At 36.4% G+C, this 22,368-nt stretch overlaps 3 protein-coding genes across 9 annotated transcripts; 2 read left to right on the top strand and 1 right to left on the bottom strand.

The window, feature by feature from the left end:
- The first annotated feature begins 101 nt into the window (after window positions 1–101).
- Window positions 102–4,982, top strand: LOC140804467 (protein RRP6-like 1). Its single transcript, XM_073160505.1, has 8 exons — window positions 102–191; window positions 1,136–1,288; window positions 2,069–2,227; window positions 2,303–2,386; window positions 2,738–2,817; window positions 2,984–3,034; window positions 3,838–4,251; window positions 4,579–4,982. The coding sequence occupies exons 1-7, from the start codon at window positions 102–104 to the stop codon at window positions 3,956–3,958; spliced, it is 738 nt and encodes a 245-aa protein (XP_073016606.1). The 3' UTR covers window positions 3,959–4,251; window positions 4,579–4,982.
- A 35-nt stretch (window positions 4,983–5,017) lies between these two features.
- Window positions 5,018–15,573, bottom strand: LOC140804503 (uncharacterized). Of its 6 annotated transcripts, none has more exons than XR_012112178.1 (13): window positions 13,973–15,572; window positions 13,132–13,221; window positions 12,811–13,047; window positions 12,318–12,539; window positions 12,126–12,237; window positions 7,754–7,912; window positions 7,182–7,240; window positions 6,971–7,047; window positions 6,783–6,847; window positions 6,664–6,704; window positions 6,033–6,081; window positions 5,406–5,555; window positions 5,018–5,094 (listed from the first exon to the last, which is right to left on the bottom strand). XR_012112178.1 is itself a non-coding variant. In XM_073160540.1 (13 exons), exons 1-12 carry the CDS (start codon window positions 15,488–15,490, stop codon window positions 5,551–5,553), a joined length of 2,634 nt encoding a protein of 877 aa, XP_073016641.1. In that variant the 5' UTR covers window positions 15,491–15,572; the 3' UTR covers window positions 5,304–5,351; window positions 5,504–5,550. The 6 variants fall into 6 exon arrangements, 3 of the variants coding, with proteins under 3 accessions (XP_073016641.1, XP_073016640.1, XP_073016643.1); XM_073160540.1 differs by lacking the exon at window positions 5,018–5,094 and adding an exon at window positions 5,304–5,351 and having other exon boundaries at window positions 5,504–5,555; XR_012112179.1 differs by lacking the exon at window positions 13,132–13,221 and having other exon boundaries at window positions 13,973–15,573.
- Window positions 15,574–16,291: 718 nt separating this feature from the next.
- On the top strand, window positions 16,292–21,140 carry LOC140805020 (binding partner of ACD11 1-like). 2 transcript variants are annotated; one of them, XM_073161200.1, is made up of 8 exons: window positions 16,292–16,644; window positions 16,719–16,822; window positions 16,931–17,006; window positions 19,267–19,338; window positions 19,646–19,708; window positions 19,962–20,302; window positions 20,570–20,693; window positions 20,885–21,140. In XM_073161200.1, the coding sequence occupies exons 1-8, from the start codon at window positions 16,639–16,641 to the stop codon at window positions 20,903–20,905; spliced, it is 807 nt and encodes a 268-aa protein (XP_073017301.1). In that variant the 5' UTR covers window positions 16,292–16,638; the 3' UTR covers window positions 20,906–21,140. The 2 variants fall into 2 exon arrangements, with proteins under 2 accessions (XP_073017301.1, XP_073017302.1); XM_073161201.1 differs by having other exon boundaries at window positions 16,296–16,644; window positions 19,965–20,302.
- The last annotated feature ends 1,228 nt before the right edge of the window (window positions 21,141–22,368 follow it).

A 22,368-nucleotide genomic window follows, 5' to 3' on the forward strand; every position in this document is an offset into this window, starting at 1 on the left:
CAGGAAGTTCACCAAGCCATGAGCTGCACATGCACATCACTGTGCACGGGCCATGGAGAAATCCAAGACATCGTAGCTAAATTGTCGAGACTTTAATCAAGATGTACGTAGCACTTCCACTTATCGCCCGCTACTCGTCCTCATGTGCCATATTCGGATACATTTTCAAGAAACAGGCCGCCAATGCCGCCGTTTGCTTGCACGCACGCACACCATATTTGATACGTGCGCGTATGTGCTTAATGTAGTTTTTTTATCAAGTCCCACAAATTGGATTCGACACTTGAGATATCAACACGATTAAAAAAATGACTTTTTTTAAAACATTAAAATTGATAAAAAAATTAAAAAAAATTGGTGGTATATTTCCGACCTTTCATTGTAACTAGAATTTTTCTTCTGTAAATATCTCAAAGAACCTCGTCATATAATGTCTCATCCTCCCACTTCATAATATGTCTATTTTGAGTATTCTAATAATATAAAGAACTATCTCTAGTAGCTTTCTTCTTGTGTTTTTTCGTTTTGTTCCAACTTGCTAAGTATACTTTATGGGAAGATACTCAACATGCCCAACCGCCTGGATAATTACTAATAATAGTGCTCTATGTCAATTCCTCGAAGCTGGAGACTATGTTGAACAATGCCATTTTTTTTAAATTCTTGTCGAGATTACAAATATCTACCACATAGAAGCATCTTAATTACCTTGAGAATCAGTATTTGATAGTGCACACTTTCCATTTCTCTAAGAAGGGACTATGATGCATCTAATAACTCATGTAATCTTTACTGTACGGGCGAACGTGCTACACTCGAGTTCAGGGATGATTATCACAATGTTCCCTTATATTTTTTAGTTGCATCTGTATGTTGCTCTTTTCTCTTTTGCCTTTCTATTTTTGGCATAAGAGAATGGTAAAAATATAGATATTTACTTCTAATTTCACCTTCGATTTTAAACCATGTGTTGCAAAATGCTAATTGGCTATTGCATTTTTTTAACATTTGTCTCACGGATGTATAAAATCATGTATAATACCAATTTATTTTGTGTATGCACTAACAGGAGAAACAGAAACCTATTACCTATTATCTATTATGCTAATTCGTTTTGTGAATGCACTAACAGTAGAAGCTTTCTGTCCTCGACTTTATTGATACAAGTGATCACAATGCTGAGCCTGTAAAACCTCCTCCAATCGAAAATACTCCATTCAACTTTGTCCAAGAAGTAAAGGAACTGAAGCAGTTGGCCATTAAGCTGCGTAACACCAAGGAATTTGCGGTAAATTTTGCAGTGTCTATGCCTCATTGTAATATATCGACAAATGTCTTTTGTTATTGCAAACACATTAACTAAATGTGCCATGGAACATGCAAATTTTATACTTGTGCTCTTGGGTATCTAAATGTTAGAAAATTTCCAAAGCTATTGAATTCAGATCTAAGTTTGAAAGGATATTTCGGTTAGAATAAATCATGGCTTCAATATGATGTGATTTGAGTATTTAATGTGGCTTAATGCATCACGATAATCCTTTTTTCTTTGAATTTGATTGATCAAACTATTATATCATATTTTTTTGAAACATCCGGTTTATCTTTCTGCTGTGGTTTGTGATTGCAGTGATTTCCGTCCTTAATTATCGCAATTTCCTGTTTCTACTTGTCAAGTAACAAAATTGATAAAATCGAGAATTGGCCGCCGCCTATGCGATTTTTCTTTTCTACTTAAATATCTAATTTTTCTTGAATACTCCAATAATTCTTCCATATCGGATTCAAACTCAAAATTAATGACATATTCTTCTTCTTAATACGATACAAATTGATTAAAAAATATGTTCAACAATCTTGTTTTAAAAAACATAAAGTAAAACAATAAAAAATTATATATGTTAAGTTAGACGGCCACCTAAGCGGCTTATAAAAATCGGGGCAATGGACGACTGCCTTTTTAGAACAATGCCCAAAAGAAGAAAGTGGTTTTAGGAATTGCATTATTTACAGGCAAATGCGTGATTCTGTTGATCTGTTTTTCTGTGCCTGAGCTACTGTTATGCAGGTTGATTTGGAACACAACCAATTTCGCTCTTTTCAAGGGCTAACCTGCCTGATGCAAGTATCTACAAGAACCGAGGATTTTGTCATCGATACCCTGAAACTTCACGCTCAAATTGGTCCACATCTCAGAGAAGTATTTGAGGATCCATCGAAAAGAAAGGTGAGTAAACAGATTGGTGTACATTGTTGTGATTGAAGTATCTTTAGTTTGTCATGATCTTTTTTGGCATAACAGGTATTCCATGGAGCAGATCACGATATTTTGTGGCTTCAACAAGACTTCAGCATATATGTCTGTAATATGTTCGACACAGGACAGGTTCTTGGCTGAAGCTCTGTTTGAGACAATGTTTAATTTTTCGATTATTATGTGTATTTATGTTGAAAAAGACTTAACATTGTTTTTGTCTCTTATTGTGGGGTCCTGCTGTCCCATTTCAGCCATTCGAAATGTGTCATTTACTCATTTTATTCTCCCAAGCACTTTATATGCACGATTTTTACAATTACCCTAGCAAGCAATTTAGCCATTCAAACTCTCAACACAAGAGTTTGTAGTAAACATTATGAGCATGATGTTGGTTTACACATATGTGTTTGTCAAAAGGAGCTTCCTTTTTTTTTTTCTGGCTGCTGGAGTGGAGTATGGCCGCACTTCCTTCTCTTATAGGCTTCAAGAATATTGAAATTGGAGAGGTTCAGCCTTGCATACCTGCTGCTTAGTTTTTGTGGAGTTGCAGCAAACAAAGAGTATGGTCTATTGTTGTTTTAGAAATCATAGAATGTGGTTTGCTTCTTTGAATCATCTACCCCGAACAATACACACACCCAGAGATGAGATATAGCCAAAAGAGGTGGGAATTATTAGAGTAGAGAAAAGTTGTCCGTACTTAATTAACTATCCTATTTTGTGAAGGTACCAGAATGCTGACTGGAGAATCCGCCCACTACCTAATGAGATGATCAAGTATGTTCTTTTGCAGTTGGTTACCTGTTGCTGTAAACACCTGTGTGTTACTAGAAAAATTTCTTTTGCTCATTTATACTGAAGTTGGATAAAAAGATTTACTTTTCAATAAATTGTTGCATTCTTCAACTGATTGTTGCTGTATTTAACTTTTTAGTTTTAACATAATGTGCCTCCAAGACTACGGTTGTAGAAGAGTGTTGACGTTTGTCCTGATTCATACAACTTAAACACGTTGTCATTTAACTAACTTAAATATGTTGACAGTTTTAATGTTTTGATGAGTGACTGTTGTGACAATCAGTAAGATGCTGAACATGGCTGTGGTATGAGCTCGGTCATTGTATCTGAATTATAATATTTTTATATGGGTGCTTCTCTTCTTGTTGTTTTTTTCAATGGATGCGTTTGCATCAATTTCTGGGTGTGGGAGGCTGGTGACTGGGCATGTTTTGAAGATCTATAAATTTTGCTTAAATCATAACATCCAAACCATGAAATTTATGGCATCTTTATTTGCTTTTTGAACCAAAACTATTGTGAAATACTATTAGATTGTGTTTGAATCGATGAATTTTAACTTGTTTGGATTAACTAAATTCAACTAAATTTCAAATCCACTCTATATCAAGTCAGAGAGTTTTTGTAATAATTTTGATGAATTTCAAAAACAAATCCTTCCCCAAATCGTATTCCTTCGTATGGAACAAAATTCGCCATCCAAATACAATCTTAGCTTCTGACATTCTCTTGGTTTATACCAACTTGATTTTATTGTTAGTCTATGGAATTCTGCATTACAGATATGCCAGAGAAGACACAAATTATTTGCTGTACATCTATGAAATAATGAGGAGAAAGTTGCTCTCATCGTCTGCTGAATCTGAAAGTTCTGATCCTCCACTTGTCGAGGCAGGCTCTTAATCTTTCTGCTGAAAATTGAAATGATGCCTGAGACATTCCCAAATGTACACAGTAGTTAGTAATTTGAATTTGTCGCATTTAGCTAATTTTCCATTTAATTAATCTCGTTATTAAATATAACCATTCAAATCCGACGCAACAGTGAAAAAATGTGCATATAAAGTTTTTTAGTAAAAGACTGGCTTGTTTTATGTTAGGCTAAAGCAACTGTTCAGTTGGTAAAGAAACCACTTCAAGCTTTTGGATCATTGCTTGGAAATTCAGAAAAGAGGCAGCGTGTCCCTGATAGAAGAGTGAGTGCTTATTGCCATTAGAAGTTGGAAACTTTCTGGTTCGTTATTTTCTTCTGATAGAAGAGAGTATTTATTGCATTAGAAATCAGAAACTTTCTGGTTCATTATTTTCTTCTGGTAGTTTATAAGTATTATTGGTAATAATACTACACGTCTACACGTGCTTGCACTGTTGCACTCAAACATCTTCAGTTGAATCCGGACCTCGAAGGAATATCAGAACATGATACCTTGTAGTTGATGGAATGAAATCTATCCTTTATTTGACTTTCATCTGCATTAGTTTGGCCTAGCCAGCCATTCATTATTTACCTTTTCCGCTTGTAGAAACATGAAAATTGCCTACGGGAGCAGATAAAATCATCCTCTAGCGGCGCAGTGTTGGGCAGGAATGAACCATTTCTCACAGATGCTAAAATATCTGCCATAATGTCAGAAACTTCAAGTTGCAAAGATACGGTTGCAGGGCCTGCTACACGTTCAGATATTGTTGTTTTAGATGATGATTCCGATGCGGAAGAATCAAGAAAATACGAGTTCAAAAGCCCCTCCTCCTACGAGTTGGCTAGTCTAGAAAAAAGCATAGCAGATTTTGATGCTGAACTTGATGCGGACGATGATTTCCTGTGAATCTTTGATCTATTCTCTTAAACTTATTGTCGCTATCAGACATGAAAGTTCCAAAATCACGATTAAATGTAACAGTTTTCATGGTTTCTTGATAAAAAAATTAAAAATAAAAAAAAATTGATGGTATATTTCCGACCTTTCATTGTAACTAGAATTTTTCTTCTGTAAATATCTCGAAGAACCTCGTCATATAATGTCTCATCCTCCCACTTCCTAATATGTCTATTTTGAGTATTCTAATAATATAAAGAACTATCTCTAGTAGCTTTCTTCTTGTGTTTTTTCGTTTTGTTCCAACTTGCTAAATATACTTTATGGGAAGATACTCAACATGCCCAACCGTCGGGTCAGAGCATGACATATGGCACATGTATGCAATTTTTGTATTATTATTATTATTATTATTATTATTATTAATTTTTACCAATTTTTACATTTTATGAAACACATTAATTCAGGTCTAGCAAATGGTCCTACTTGACATTTTTACTAGTGTAAAATTCACAATCGAGGAAACAAAACACTGTCTGCCAAAGACATGATGACATGATGAAACTATGAAACTGTGGCTAACAATCAGTTACATATAAAATCCATTGGCATTTCTCACTGCTATTTACAAATGCGAGTTTACGAACTCAGGCTCCGATTTAAAAGACTTCGTCTTCGTCAACCTGCACAAAACAAGATTTTTGATGAGCAATCATATGCAGAATAAAGACAAGTAATCTGTGTAGAAATAGCATATCTTTCTCAAGTGCCACAAAAATGTTTTTGGACAGAGAAACATTGAGAAGAGCGGTTGCTAAAAATAAGGTGAAACAAAGAGTTCTTAAGCAGAAAGATAAAATAGGAAGTTCAACTAGATAAAGAAGCAAGTTGAGCAGTGCAGTTCGTGAAATTAGTGTACAATTACATATATTATTGGACACATAATAATAATAATAATAAAGTACCCGAAAGTTGTAAATGATCTTCTAGACTCTAGAGTTCACAATAACGTGGATTGTAGGTTTTATTAGAGTTTGGAATAGATTATTTAAACGTGACATCATGTTCAACTTTTAATAACAATAACAAACAAAGAACCCAAGTCTCCTATGATCAGCAAATATACTATGTAGAAACTTTGGAAGCTGTTATTCACTTACGTCTACGAAACAAATTAATGTTTCCACGGTAAGGAGCTTGTTCCCTTGTCTGCAAAAAGAGGTGACAGAAGATATCAAGTGTTTTTTCAAATACTACTTTTATTTTATGTTAATCTAATGAGAGTATCAAACAATACAATATTCTTGTATGGAACCTCGAAAAGTAACAAATTCAGGGAACCAAAAGAATAAACAGAAAACAATATTCTTTGTCTGAAAAACTAGACATCTAGGCTATTTTTTCCACGATAACAATCACTTTCCAGACATACAAAAACCACAAAAAAAGCTCTCCCAATTTCTCTCACTAATGACAATTATGCTCATTGAATATAGTAGCAAGCGAATAGTCCCCAAAATGAGAAGCTAAATCCTATAGGAAATGCCTGATCAAAGTTCTTATCATGCCACAAACAAATTTTGTGGAAAAAGTTTCATCCATCATATAACTGAACACAGCAGAATCTATATATACCTATGAAGCAAAAGGAAGTCATTTGAGTAGGTGAAAACCAGTTGCTTTTAAGATATTTGATGGGACAAGATGAAAAAGAAGCTGTCTAAATTTACATTTCATGGGCAATATTGACTAGGACACCAATTAAAAGGGCGAAAGAACAAGACTACGCACCTGGAAAAATCTTGGATAAATGCTACCACGAATGACTGATTCTGAGATACAATGACCATAAACCATTTGTGATGTTAGGAACGCTAGCTAAAGCATAAAAATATGTAACAGCTGCTTACCAGATGTATGACCAGACCCTTGATGATGATGGGCATAAGAGGCTGTACCCCCATGTGACAAAGCACTGGAATCAGAAAATGATAAATCAATATCATGTTAGAGGAAAGTACCAGCACACTTTCAACAACTTGTGTGCCGCGTCAAGAGGAAAATTGTTCGGTAATTTGTAGCTTAGAAAAAGTGAAACCTAGTATCGGAAATCGAATAACTTTCAATTCGAGCTCGAGGTAATGCTCTTGGCTCCAAAAAAAGCTGATCAGTCCCCTGAGTGAAAGGATGCAAGGTTAACAGTTAGTTGTTTGCGTGTATTGACAGAAGACAACACTTGAGTTTTGAAAAGAATTTCAATTTTTAGGATGATTTAGAAGAGCATATGTAAAAGACCTCAAGTTACTCACCCCAAGTGAAAGCGGCCGTTTGCTACCACTCAAGGGAAAATGGTCTAAAACAGAGTTTCCTGTTTCAAGAACGGAGATGAGAGTAAAGAATTGAGTTAGCTGCACAATATTCCCTCAACCAAGAGTTATAAGAGTCTAAGAATAACTTGATTTAGTTCATAATGCAAATAAACGAATGAAAAACAGAAGCAGCAGTCTGTTGCATTTTGGGCATAACTTAATAATAATAACATGCAAAGGAATCTCCATTTGATGCCATGACATGTTAAAATTATTTTTAAAAAAATGAGTAAGAACTATGCAGAAAACTAAGATGCATGAGACTTGCACTAAATTTGTACACAAAAGCTCTTGGAGCACAAGAGTTTTTATAAAATAAAAAGGCGCTGAAAGTAAAAAGTATGTTATTTGGATGACTTATTAAAAAAAAACTTAAAAGACCCCTGCTTGATAAAGCACTTTGTTGAATATAAGTGCTTCTACATTCAAAAATGACAATTACAGCCTATTCCTCCAAAAAATCCTCTCATAAACAACACAAATATGACGCCAAAAAATGTAATAGAAGATACCTGCAACGGGATGTGGAGGGACATATTTTCTTGATGCTTGTTGTCTCAATATCTGCACTAGTTCATCCGTAGTCGAAGACCTGTGACCAAACTTGTCAACATCGTAATTACTGCTAGTAGCCTTTCCCTTGCTTCTTGATTCATGAAACTTCATGGTGGCTAAAAACACACGGAATTTTTTTTTTGATAAGAAACATAGATTAATAAAAATAGAATTAGAGTTTACATAACAAGTGGATGAGCGGTCCACAAAAATAAATAGTGCTAAAATCATCCGTAGGTAGCTCTATGAAAAAATAAATTTCCAATCCCTAACTAGGTCTGAAATTCGCAAATGTTGGAACTTCTTTAAGTTGATTGTCCAAGTCGCGACTCTGAACCTGATCGTTTCCCATATTTCTTCCTGTGAATCCTCTTTGTCGCTGAAAATTCTTTTGTTGCGTTCCAGCCATGTTGACTAGAAAACGCAATGAATCACAAGATACCAAAAATCCATAAGACCTTTCCCCCTGAGGAATGACTGATCCATTATGAACATGTCTTTTGAGCAGCTCGGGAAACTCCACTGAAATTCCAAATGCCTCATGACCTTGATCCATATTTCCCTTGTGAAAGCGCAATGAAGTAGCAGGTGGTCCTGAGTCTCCAAATCGTTCTTGCATAAGCAGCACCAATGTGGAGAAATAACTAAGCCGGTCTTCTCCTCTGCATGTGTTCATTAGTCTGCAACTTCCCCAAAGCCACAATCCAGGAAAACACTTTAACCTTATGTGGTATCGGTACATGCCAAATGCTAGTGTGCTGAGGAAAGAATGGAAATGTCTGTGTTGGAAAAAACGAAGAATAAAAAGATGACACTGAAAAGACTCCGGAAGGATCCCCCACCCACACACGAGAATCCGTGACACCCTCTGACAAAATAACTGAATCCAAGACCCCTAAAAGCCTACTGCACTCTTGTATCTCACAATTAGTTAACCCTCTTCTAAACTTAATGTCCCACTGTATAGTAGACCGACCTTGACTGCTAGTAGTCGAATAGAACTGATTAATCGGTTTGTTGGTACAAGAGGAAAGACGGTACAGACGCGGGTAACACTCGATGAATGGCAACTCACCTACCCAACAATCCTCCCAAAATCTTAGAATGTTCCCCCCCTTGAGCACAGTGGCAATAAGATGATGACAAGTCTTGCGAGTGTTAGAAATGAATTTCCAAGGGCTTCTCAAAGTTGATGTCCTGGCCGTCCTAATATCCCACCCATTATCCTCCTTCCGGTATATGCTTCCCAACACTCTTTTCCATAAAGAGTCTTTTTCTACCGCACACCTCCACCACCATTTTCCTAGCAAAGCCTTGTTTCGTAATTGAATGTTACCCAAACCAAGGCCTCCCCTATCTTTCGGCTTACACACTTGATCCCAACCAACAACATGACAGTGCAACTCCCCATCTCCTCCATCCCATAGAAAGTTCCGCATCATTTTTTCCATAATCTTAGATACCCGAACCGGTACCTTAAAGAGTGACATGTAGTATGTTGGCATTGCACTTAGAACCGCTTTTATCAGAGTCAAACGGCCCCCTCTCGAGAGAAATGATTTCTTCCAACTTGCCAATTTTTTCGATATTTTAGACACCATAGGTGCCCAGAATTCAAGTTTGTTTGGGTTACCTCCCAAAGGTGCTCCCAAGTACGTGATTGGCCAATTCTCTTTCTTGCACCCAATTTCCGTAGCCAGACTGTCACATTCGTCGTCCGAGTAGTTCAATCCTAGGACAGCACTCTTCTCAAAGCTTATTTTCATTCCCAATTTGCTGCAGAAACGTTTTAAAAGTTCGATCACCTTCAACATGTGTACCTTTGATTGTGTAAGAAACAATGTGTCATCGGCGAACTGAATATGCGAAATCTCTATTTTATCTCTTCCAACCGCAAGTCCCCGCACCAAATTTGCAGCCCTGGCCTTATCCACCAACCTCCCCAGTCCATCTATCACTAGATTGAAGAGGAAGGGGGATAAAGGATCTCCTTGTCGGAGCCCTCTTTCCCCTTTAAACTTCCCCCTCGGCTTTCCATTGATTAATACTGAAAATGAAACACTTGAGACACAGCCTTTTATCCATCTCCTCCATCTCTGTCCAAATCCTTTATTTAGAAGCACATTATCTAGAAATCTCCAGTCGACATTGTCGTAGGCTTTTTCCAAATCAACTTTAAAAATCCAACCCTTTTTCTTTTTCCTTCTATGCTCCTCTACGACCTCATTGGCGATGATACAGCAATCAATTATTTGTCTTCCTTTAATGAACGCACATTGAGTTTCCGATATTGTTTTCCTCATTACTGTTTTGAGTCTTGTTGTGAGAACTTTTGCCACGATTTTATACAAACTTGTAATCAAACTGATTGGCCTAAAATCTTTGATCTTCATCGCATCTTTCTTTTTCGGTATTAGGCATATGTAAGTTTCGTTAGTAATTCCATTTACCACTCCTCCCTCGAAAAATTCAGCAAATACCTTAAAGAGATCAGCTTTAATTGTTTCCCAATTCTTTTGGTAGAATTTGATCGTGTATCCATCCGGCCCGGTGCTTTTGAACCATCGCATTCCAACACCGCTTTATGAATCTCCTCCTCTGAAAAAGGCATTTCCAGCCGTTCAGCTTCAACAGAATCTATTGGAGCCCAATCTAGTCCATCAAGCCCCAATCCATCTCCTTCTGATTTTCTGTATAAGTTTTTGTAGTAACCAACAATCTGTTTCTCAATTTCTTGTTCTTGAATGCACAATGACCCATCCTCCAACTCAATCTTACTTATCATTGCTTTATTCCTGCGGTTGTTTAATAAAGAGTGGAAAAACTTTGAATTTTGATCCCCATCTTTTAGCCATTTCAATTTCGCTTTTTTGGCTCTCTATTTGCTGTTTTCGAATGATCAGATTTTGCAATTCACAGCGGGCCTTCCTTCTCTGCTCTTGTAACCTTTGGGACCAATCCCCCGTCGCCTCTCTCATGTCCAATTGCTTTATCGAACTTTCCAGCTCCTGAACTTTAAGATTCACATCCCCGAAAACCTCGATGTTCCACTTTTTAATCTCGGAAAAACATCACACGCACACACACATATATATATACACGAGCCAGATATTAAAGATTACAAAAATTATACCTCAAAGTATATATATATATTATATACACACACACACACACACACGAGCCAGATATTAAAGATTACAAGAATTATACCTCAAAGTAGCATTCTACAAACATATCATGCATAAAGTTAGCATTGGAATAAGTAACTAAGAAAAACATATTATTGCATTAAATATTCATTTCACAGCAAGGGGGCATGAAAATAGAAGACAAATGTTTAACATGAACTATACAAAATTATTGGTACGAGTGACTGCGTAACTGTCATGTGTTTTCTCAGAAAAGTTCCTTCACAGTTTTTAGAGGACAAACTGGAAATTTTTGAAGGGCTAGGAAAGATGGTAGTGACAATTTGATGTGCAAACTTCAAAAAATTAATTTCAAGAACTCCACTGACAGTGGTGGGATATTACATGCTATGAGGGGACGGTCTACAGCAACATGGTCAAGCTAGGGTGGGGCTAAAGAAAACAGCAGTGGCGATTTAAAACACTTAATTTCAAGAACTCCAACTTGTGGGATATTGAATGGCAAGGACAAGACTGCATAAAGCTACATGATCAAGCTAGAGTAGGGCAAGAAATCATACATAATAACAGCAATCAAATTTTCTATAACCTGAATCTCAACAATATATTTACCACTCTCACCATATACTTAGACTTCAGATAAGATTATTACAAGGCTGGTAATTTCAGCAATTAATTGTGTCAACTCCTGATGAGAAAATGCGCTAAAAATGAAGGAGTGCTAATTTCTTGACTGTTAGGTTGCATTACTTCATCAAGGAGGCATGGACCCGACCACTTTCCTGAAAAAATTTCAAAACTTGAACAAGAATTTACACAACCCTTTCATATCCTCGTTTATCAAGCAGCAACAAAATGAAAAAAAATGTTTTGAGATACGAGTGCTGCCCTATTCATATGAAATGTGGATGGAAAGTGTAATAAATTATAAAGTTGGATTAGTAACACAATTCACACCCATGTAACAAACTGTAACGTAAGTAAATTTGCATGTTCTAGGACCAACACGTCCATCAAGAGTGCTCTCAAAGACCACACAATAAAATTACAGAAACACTTCTCAAAAATAATTTTTACTTATTGCGGCTAGCTTTCCATGGAACTTCAGCATTTTTTGATATCATATTTTTTAGTATGATTTTACAAGTACAGACGCAATAGAAAGAATGCAACTCCTCACCTTGCAATACCTTTGGCTTTTCCTGAAAGAATTGTTGACTAGCTGAATCACAGGGAGGTTTCCGTTGCTTGCTCTTTGGTATTGGATTTGCAAGAGAGACTGCAATTTTAACCTAAATTATCATCGATAAGAATATCAAATCAGTAAATTAATTCCCGATGTAAATTAATATAAATTATATGACAGCGTAACTTTGGAGCCACTATGCTCTGTTCTCTCTCTGCTGACTGCTTCAATGCATGCGAGAGCAGCATCTCGGGTTGAATAGTTAATAAAAGCAAAATCTTTTCTCTTGGATGAAGTAAGATCTTTGGAAAGGACAATGTTTTCAATTTCACCAAATCTTTTGAAATGCTCTTTCAATTTTTCTTCATCCCACGAAGGAGGTAGATATTCCGCATAAACTGATTTCACCTGAACATAATTATGTTGCCCTAAAACATTAGACAAGGTCAATAAGAAGTTCAAGGAAACAATAGATTTATGATAGCGAAAAATGAAATTAAAAGTTGGGAAACAAAGACAGGGATGGGCCAATAATAGAATGAGGATATGAAAGAGCTCAACAAAATTGTGCATGTGATGTTTCAAGAAAAGTTTTACAATGAAATTAACCACATCATAATTGGTAGGGCCATGAAGATAGATAATTCTCAATGCAAAAGAATGATTCCAGAGAACTGACATTTAAAATTTCTTCTTCTGATGCCTCGATCAAGGGTTGTGCCCATGCAATTTTTATCTTCTGGTTTTTTCCAAAAACATCCTTCTTTTTGAGTTTATGAAAAGCAATTTGAGCATCTTTATTTGTTTCGAATTCAACAAAGGCAAAACCACGATTGTTCTCCATGTTTTCAGGATTAGTCTTGAGAGTTACTACTTCGATTTTATCAACACCAGCTTTCTCTAAGAATCCCACAACCTGCAGGAAGACAACCCTTCAGTAACATCACTCTTTAGAAGGTATTCTTGAACAAGAATCAGTGCAGAACAAAATTTTGCTTACATCTTCACTCTTCCATTTTCTATCTATATTGCCAAGAAATATTGTATCATTGCCCTCAACTGGTGCAGCATCACACTGATAGCCACATATCTAATGTAAAAATACAAAAGTAGTGAATGTAAGATATGACGCCGTTCATACAGTGGTTAAAGTAGAATGTTTTCATGTTTTGCATAAGACACAAACTAACAAGCTTGAGGGCCAGAAAATGGCTGCATTTTTTTCAAGCATGTTTTCTACTCACGTATAACATGGATTTTCAAAGTAACTTTTTTTTAACAGACAAATATGGAAACCTAACTGTTGCATGCTTTTGCCAGTTCTTGTTTCATTTTCATCAATTGCGTCTTTCAATCAAATCACAGTTAAATAAACCTTTTTATTTTTTCCAAGAAATCTGATCTAAATAATGTATCTCTTATTTTTTTCTAATTTTTTTTTCAAAAAAAAATGTTGGATATGTGACAAAACAAGTCTAATCCTCCCGATCTCAAAAGGTAAAATTAACAGTCTCATAAAAATATATGTTTACATTTTTGATTATATATTAATGCTTTAAGAACACTCATAACTACCCAGCTCTAAATGTGACTAAACAAGCAAATATGCTTATGCCATTTTAACATGCCATAACTGAAATATGATTTTCACCTCTCCAACAACCTTTGGCAACATGAACCACGATTTAGATTTATAGGATTCAAAACTAATAATTTAGATATCAAATTACTGAATCAACATTAAAATAAATAAGCCACCACTTGCACAACCACGAGCACATAGACATACAAGTAATAAGGGTTCAAGGAAAATTCCACAAACTAAATAAACTAGAAATTACCTTGACTTTAGAGTATTTTTCTAATGCATTTTTAGCATCAGCTGCAGTTGCAAACCGTACAAAGGCAAACCCTTTATTTTTTCCTGTCTTATTATTCATAGCCAACCTCACTTGTAAAATTTCTCCAGCCGCATCAAAGGCTTTCCGTAAATCATCCTCCTTTGCATCCTTGTCCAAACCACCAACAAAAATCTCTGTTTTTCGCCTCTTTTTGCGCTCCAACGCCTCTAATTCTCCACTCAGTAATAATCCATTGTTGAAAGGAACATTCTTACTCTCAACATCTTCACTAATTTTACCTTCGCCCTCGTACTTGCCACCACTAGTATTCCCCATTAGAGGTTCATTCTGACCCCTTAATAGAGGGATGCGTGTTTGTTCCACTGAATGAACCTTTTGATCTATAACTTCATCAACATCCCCACTTTTTGCCTCATCAGACCTCCAATTTCCCTCCAATGCGTTATCAATCACAGAAGCCTCAACCCCCACTGCCAATCCACTCTGTACAGCGTTTTCACCGGCAGAATTAACACTTTCAATGATAGGATCATCATCCCTCCCATTTGTCCTTCCATTCTTCGAAGTACTTTCAGCAGCTGAATTAACCTTTTCAACTTCCATCAGATCAGGATCACTCAAAGTTCCCCCTCTGGCCAATGCATCATCACCCTTTAATTTATCCATCTCTATCGGATGAACGACAAGCACATTGCATCTTTTTTCTATCATTGGCTCCAAGACACTCGCATCAATATTGAAATTTGATGTCTCTGTCACCTCATCTGCCGTGTTTGATTTGCCATTCATCTCATTAACAAGATGACATTTCTCCATCGCATCAAGATTAGAATTTTCCATGAAATCGTCCCTAAGATTTAGATTTTCACTTATCTCGTTCAAAACGACACCAGATTCCTGATTTTCTGAACCATCCATCAAAACTCTCTTAGGAACTCTCTTCCTTATCACCCTCCTCACCACTCGCACTGTCTTTTTCACTATCTTCCTCTTCCCATATCCAGGCGCTACCACACCACCCTCCCTACTTTCAGGCCCATCCGTAGGCCCAAATCCATCCTGTCCGTACGCCAGAATATGCTCCCTTGTTACACCATGTCCACTTCCCACCACAGTTTCAATCTCCAAAGAACAGGCTTTTTGGGGCTCAACAAGTGTTACCGTAGTCGCATTATCAGTACCACTGACAACACTGTTTTCAGACTTAACCAATCCCAAATTACCAGCAACTGTTTTTTCTAAATTACTAAATTGAGACTGGGAAAGAGGGGTTGAAACAGCGGATTCATCAGGGCAGCTTTTGATTATTGATGAATTTGCGTGTACGGCTTTCTGTGAAAATTCTCGAGAGGTGAGACCCGCGGTTGACGGCGCCTTACTGACGGCGGCGGCTAACGGAGTTTGGTGATTAGGTTTCCGTATAGCACGAGGGACGGACGCACCGACGGGGGACCTAATTTCCCGCGGGTGCTGGGCGGAGGATAATTTTGGGGGCATTTTCAGCAGGCAACGTCTTCTGCAAACGGAGTTGGCTTAAAAATTTGTTCTTTATATATCGGTTGGGTAGCAGAATGAATTGGAGATGTAAAACATAATTTTAAAATTGTTCTTAATATATATATATATATATATAATTTTAATACATATATAATTTTAAAATTATTCTTATTATATATATACACACACACATATATACACACATTTTCGACCATTGAATTATTTGAATATATATTTGTAATACAACATTCATATTCAAATATATAGTTTTGGTCATAGACCGTTTTCTGATTCAAAAAAATATATAGTTCTGGAAAATTGTATTTTTATCCCATATTTTCATTTTTTTAGTTCTATTAAAAATAAATTTACATTTTTTAATCTTATATATGCTTGTTTTTTTTATTTTTTGTCCGTTAATAATGAATTTTCGTATTTAATAATATAATTTATATGTATTTTTTTATCATGTTAACATTGGATTATTTTTTAACCATGTAATTTACACGTTTTTTTTGTCGCTTTTTGACCAAAATTTGTCATATTTTCTTTTAAATAATATTTAAAAAAAATCCCGTCACATGTGCAAATTTCTTTTCAAAATCCATATCAGCATTCACATCTGTTACATAAGCAATTTTCCACGGATTAGGTTAAAAAAACTATAAAAAAAAAATTAAAAGTTTATCTTTAATATGATAAAAAGATGTAAATTTAAAATAAAAATTTAAATGAAATAAATAGGCCAGTTACAAACCATTATTAACATTTATGGATCATCCGACATCGTAACGGAAGTTTGAACCGAAGCACCATTTCGAAACTCAAACCCCGACTGCCCCCACGATCCAAACACAACTCACTTGTTAATAATTTCAACCCCCGCCACTACTGTAAATAGCACCAGCGGGAATCTTGCAGTCGCCGATGTGAAAAATATTGACATAGGGAAATTATCATTCTCATTAAAGCAGAAAGGAAAGTTTTTGAATTCAACATTAACATTCTCCTGTGGCACTTACATTCTTCATCGGAACTCCTCAACTCCTGCCAACAGTTGAGTGTATACGAAGTATTCATATCCTCGCGCGTGTTTCTCTTGAACTATTGGCACAATCTCACAGAATCGAGGGGAGATTTAGCGCACAATGCAGGTAATTTTGGTTGTGATGTTCGTTTTACTTCTGATTTCGTTGTGCTTGATGTTGTTTTTGAATTTTTCACGCAGACGAGGACGGTGCAAGTTAAGAGTTTGTCAGATCTAGCGACGGAGAGAGAAATCCACGAGTTCTTCTCATTTTCTGGTGAAATTGAACACGTTGAGATCCAAAGGTGAGTTCGTTGCTTTAGTCCCTCTTTGATTCGGTTTCGATTCGAGTTGCAATAATCGAAGTAGTTTTGTTGTTTCTGATTTTGTCGTGGCTCTGTGTGTGGTTGCAGAGAGCTAGGGCAGTCGAAAACTGCGTTTGTCACCTTCAAGGATGCCAAGGCTCTAGAAATCGCCTTGTTATTATCTGTAACGCTCTCTATTTTTTCTCCTTTTTACCAATTTATTGTTTATCGTCTGCTTATTTTCGAACAAATACTGACTGTTTATTTACAGTTTGAGAAAGTATGGTTATTGCTTTGGCTTAAACTGACATGTGACCTAGAATATACTAAGTTTGGCAGTGTCCCTTAGTAACATATCCTACTTACTAAAAAATGGAGGATAGAATTTAAGGGGGTTTGTGTCAGACTTCCCTTGCCCCGACTAATGTTTATTTAGTAGAAGTGTCAGATAAACACTGAAAATTAATTTTGCAATCATGTGTGCCGGGGAGGTTAACACTACAAAAAAAAAATAGATTTAGCGACGGTCAAAACCGTCGCTAAAACCGTCGCAAAAAGGTAAGGCGACGGTTGTAACGACGGTCAGGCTATCCGTAACCTGATTCTGCGTCGCCTTCGAAAAGTAACGGTTGAAAATTCCCGTCGTTATATAGCGACGGTTTTGATGAAGAACACCGTCGCTCTATTATAGCGACGGATTTTATAACCGTCGCTAAAATAGCGACCGTGTTTATATAAACACCGTCGCTATTTTAAGCGTCGGTTTTTAATAACCCGTCGCTAAATTAAGCGACGGTTCTTTATAATCCGTCGCTAAATTAATCGGCGGTTTTTTAAAAAAACCGCCGCTTAAGTAGCGACGGTGTTTATCGATAAAATTCGTATAAAAAACTACTAAAAAATTTACGAACGAAATATGGCACCGATGAAGAATTTTTCTGTAAAAAAACTACTAAAAAATTTTTTGTGAAAAAAAAGTTTTAATACCTAATTTGAGCGAAGCCATGCAGCTTTACGTAAGGGAAGATCGCACCGACGAAGAAATCTACAAAATAAATACGAAAAATTGTTAGTACAAAACAAAAAAATCGAAACTTTGAAAAAATAGATAAAGTTTCGCTACCGGATATAGTGAAAACTCGTTAAGAAAATTTTCGCGAACCTTCGTATATATAGAATTATAGCGACGGTTTTTGGAAAAACCGTCGCTATATAGCGACTCTTATATTAAAACCGTCGCTATTATAGCGATGGTTTTTGACAAACTGTCGCCGATCTAGATCAGCGACGGATTTTGCATAACCGTGGCTGATCTAGATCGACGACTATTATATTAAAACCGTCGCTATTAAATTAAGCGACGGTGTTTTACACGGTCGCTATATAGCGACGAATTTTAATAAAACCGTCGTCTGTTAAATTAAGCGACGGTTTATGAAAATTTGTCGCTATAATAGCGACGGTAGTATACAAGACCGTCGCATGTGTTTTACCCTTTGACAAAATGGCGACGGGTGTGTGGAACAGTCGCAATAATAGCGACCGTTTTTTATAAACATTCGCTATTATAGCGACGGTTTTATACAACCGTGGCTATTATAGCGACGGTTTTATACAACCATGGCTATTATAGCGACAGGTTTTATAAAACCGTCGCTATAATTTAAAAGGCGACGGTTCATGAAAAACCCGTCGCTATATAGCGACGAAAAAAGAGAAACCGTCGCTATTTGAGCGACGGTTTTAAAAAAATCGTCGTTAATGCTTCCGTTTTTTTGTAGTGTAAGCCTGATTTGCGACCTTCATTTCTTATGCATAAAAAGTATGAGTTATGACTGTAACTGTAAGGAGTCTTTTATAATCTCAAAAGCATCCTGTTGGCGCTATTTACAGATGATTTTTCCCTTTGTTTTCCTGTTAATGGAGGGCAAGTAGTATGATAACATTGCTATCATCTTCATTATATGTTATTTCTGTAGTACACCAGTACTCGTGGGTCAATGTTTAGTTTATGAAAATTTCAGGATTGTTTCAATGGATAAGGAAACTGAAAGACTAGAATGGAATGTTCTATATGCATATGCTAGAATTTATATTTTTAAATGGTTGGACATCAATAATCATGTAGGACAGGATAGCAAAGCTCATCATCCATATATAGCAGGATGGCAAAGTTCAGGCGTTCAGGCAATGGTTAGGATTGAACGTTTATTCTTGCCTCATTGTGTTTGGAGACTAGTCTTCCTACTGATTACTCGTGGCAATTTTTGAGTCAAGCTTTATGGATGTTGTTCGAAAATTTTGATATCCAACATAACATTTTATTTGACGCAATGTGTTCTTCTATCTGTTGGCCTGGAATTTTCAGAATCGTGCACCTTATGAAATAGACAAGAGACAAAGTGATACTATATATAAAGTTTTGTCGGTTGTTTATCATGCAGGGAGCAACCATCGTTGACCAGGTGGTTAGCATAAAGGCTGTGGAAAATTATGTACCACAACCTGATATTCAGGTATCCGGTAGCCCTACTGTATATGACATTTACGGTGTCTTCGATGGCTTCGTAAATGCTACCCATATGGGTACTCCACTTAACACATGATACGTGTGCCGAGTCATGAATAACGGTCACTCATCCATGCATCATGGTTGAATATATGCCCATGTATATATGGTTGAATGAGTGACTGTGATTTACACACTCAGCACACGTGTCACGTGCTGAGTGGATAAGGACACTTTCTCTATTGGTATCATGAACATTACCGTCTTCGACGTGCTATTCTTTTTAACTAACTTTGAGTCGCTGAAATTTTCAGGAAGTAAGGATGGCTGACAATGATGTAAGCATTTCCCAGGATAATACTTCTCCAGTTGCCGAGGTGCTTTATTACTTAAAACTTGTTAAAATTTTAATGGCATGTGGGTTGCATGACAATATGGCACTTGGCACTACTTGTGCAGTTCTCATTTCGTTGTGTAGATGATGTGGATTGCAGCAAACACAAATATAGAAGATGTGATAACATGTTTTACACTCTGTTCAGACGTCTATCAACTGTCGACAACTAATTCGTCTACTTCCAAATTCTTTGAATTTCGATTGTTTAGTCTTGGTTTTCTTTTCTCCCATAGCAGGGAAAAATGAGCCCAAATAATGGGAGAGTGTACGTGACTAAAGCCCAAGATGTCGTGTCAAGTATGCTTGCAAAAGGTTCGGCTATACGCCAAGATGCTGTGAACAAGGCCAAAGCATTTGATGAAAAACATAGGTTGACTGCCAATGCATCTGCCAGAGTTATTTCCTTTGACAGGAGAGTCGGGCTTTCAGATAAATTTACGGTTGGAATTTCGGTGGTGAATGAGAAAGTGAAATCTGTGGATCAAAGATTTCAAGTATCTGATAAAACTACGGCAGCTCTTATGGCTGCGGAAAGGAAATTAAATGATACTGGGTCAGCTGTCAAATCTAGCAGGTTTGCCAATTTTGCCTAGTATCTTTTAATGTTCTGTAACTATATCCTGGAATGGAAGCAAAAGAAATTTAGGACATTTTCTCAATGATTTTACCTCATATATGATTTAATGGATATTTACGTTACCTCGTCGTCGGCATGTGACTAGACGACCTGTCTTTTTATTGGCACATCATTGACCTGTTTTCCAGGCAATTTTGGCTAGAGTAATTTTTGCTTTCTCTTGGTTGAAAACTAGAAGAATTGGCTCAATGTGGATTTTATCAGGTATGTGACAGCTGGATCAACTTGGCTGAATGGTGCTTTCAACAAAGTCGCTAAGGCTGGGCAGGTAGCTGGTGTAAAAACTAGAGAGAAATGGAATGTCGCCATTTCTAATTTGACCGCAAAGGTTTATTCTAGTCCCAGATTTATGTTTTGCCAACTGCCATGGATGTTTTTTTGTGTCAGTATATTCGAGGTTTTGATTGAGACCTTTTATTCAAACAAATTTATAATGGTGACAAAGATCATTTCTGTACTTGCATCACCTTTTCTGTATGATTCTAATGTTTCTTTCTTTTTGGTTGCATATATTTACAGGATCCCTCGATTGCAGCATGAATCAAGGTTCGAGCTACAACAAATTGCTTGGTCTCTCTCTCCTTTTATTTGTTAATCTTGTGAGATATCGTATATGATTTTGATGTAATCTACACTGAGATCTATTAAATGTGTTATTGCTTTAATTTGTTAAACCTTGTGTGGGTTGTCGTGTTGCTTTGTTACGTTCTTAGCGTGTGAACTGATGCCTGCCATGTTTAGGAACCTGCAAATTGTCATCTATTTTTTCTTCCTCTGTATTGATTTCACCTCTATATATACTGTCAAACTAAAGAGGTGTAAACTAGGCTAAAATCATTTTGTTCATATTTTACCGGAGATGTGTTACTGCTCTGCTTGACCTTTGGTGGCCTTGAGCCATCTTTAAATAAAATTATGATTTGCATGTGATTGAAGCCAAAATTTCAAACCTTTTCTGTGACATTCCTGCAAAAATAAAAAGTGGATCATGCAAAAAATCTCGTGGAAATTTGATTATCAAGAACAAAGTGTGGTTCCCGTGAAATATCGTCAATTATTGTCTTGTGCGAGGCTACGAAAGGAACTGGGATTTTGCGGAAGAGTCGTGTTTGACCGTTTGGCAGCCAATTTGGAAGCAAAAAGACTACAATATTCAAAGAAAATGAAAGTTATCCGCAACTTGTTACGCCATTATAGTTTCTATTTGAGTTCAGTACAGGTTGACTTTGTTTACCGGTTTTGAAACAAGTGCACGTGCATAGCAAATTTTCTGGCGACTTAGGAGCAGAAAGTATTTCATATAAAATTGTGGACAGTGGAAAAAAATCCAATTCGGACATTCATTCATATGTTTATTTATTTCATTCATCTCTCAAGTGGCAATTGTGGTACGTTCACACCTTATCTATTGATTGATATCGATCATACTTAAATGTCTTGTACGTTGACAATTTGATATCCATTTCGAAAGAATAAGAAATATAAATCAATCACATTATGACATGAATAAGAGGATATGTTTGCCATCTAATCACAAGGAAACGAAGGGTTTGTTTCATCCCTGCTCGTGCAGGACGACATGAATAAGAGGATATGTTTGCCATTTAATCACAAGGAAATGAAGGGTTTGTTTCACCCTAGAGGATATGTTTGCCATTTAATCACAAGGAAATAAAGGGTTTGTTTCATGATGAATGATCCGAGCCCACCTCTCTGTAAAAAAAAAAATTGACTCGAAAAAACCCGAACCGTTGGATCGACCCCTGTGGACAGTGTACCGCAGGGGTAGGGTCAACTGAATAGTCCAAATAAAAAAATATTATCTTTGTTTAAGCTCTTTTTTCTTTTCCACCAAAACGAAATTCAAGGCCGTATGAAGAAATTAAAAAATGGGTGATTTGAAAACTCCAATTGCATTTTAATTTTCTTTAATATATTCAGAAGCACGTATTTGTAGGAGAATTATAATAAAAAAATAGCAATCTTGTATCTTTTATACATAT

The sequence above is a fragment of the Primulina eburnea genome, chromosome 11 (genome assembly GCF_022965805.1).
Source record: "Primulina eburnea isolate SZY01 chromosome 11, ASM2296580v1, whole genome shotgun sequence".
NCBI lineage: Eukaryota > Viridiplantae > Streptophyta > Magnoliopsida > Lamiales > Gesneriaceae > Primulina > Primulina eburnea.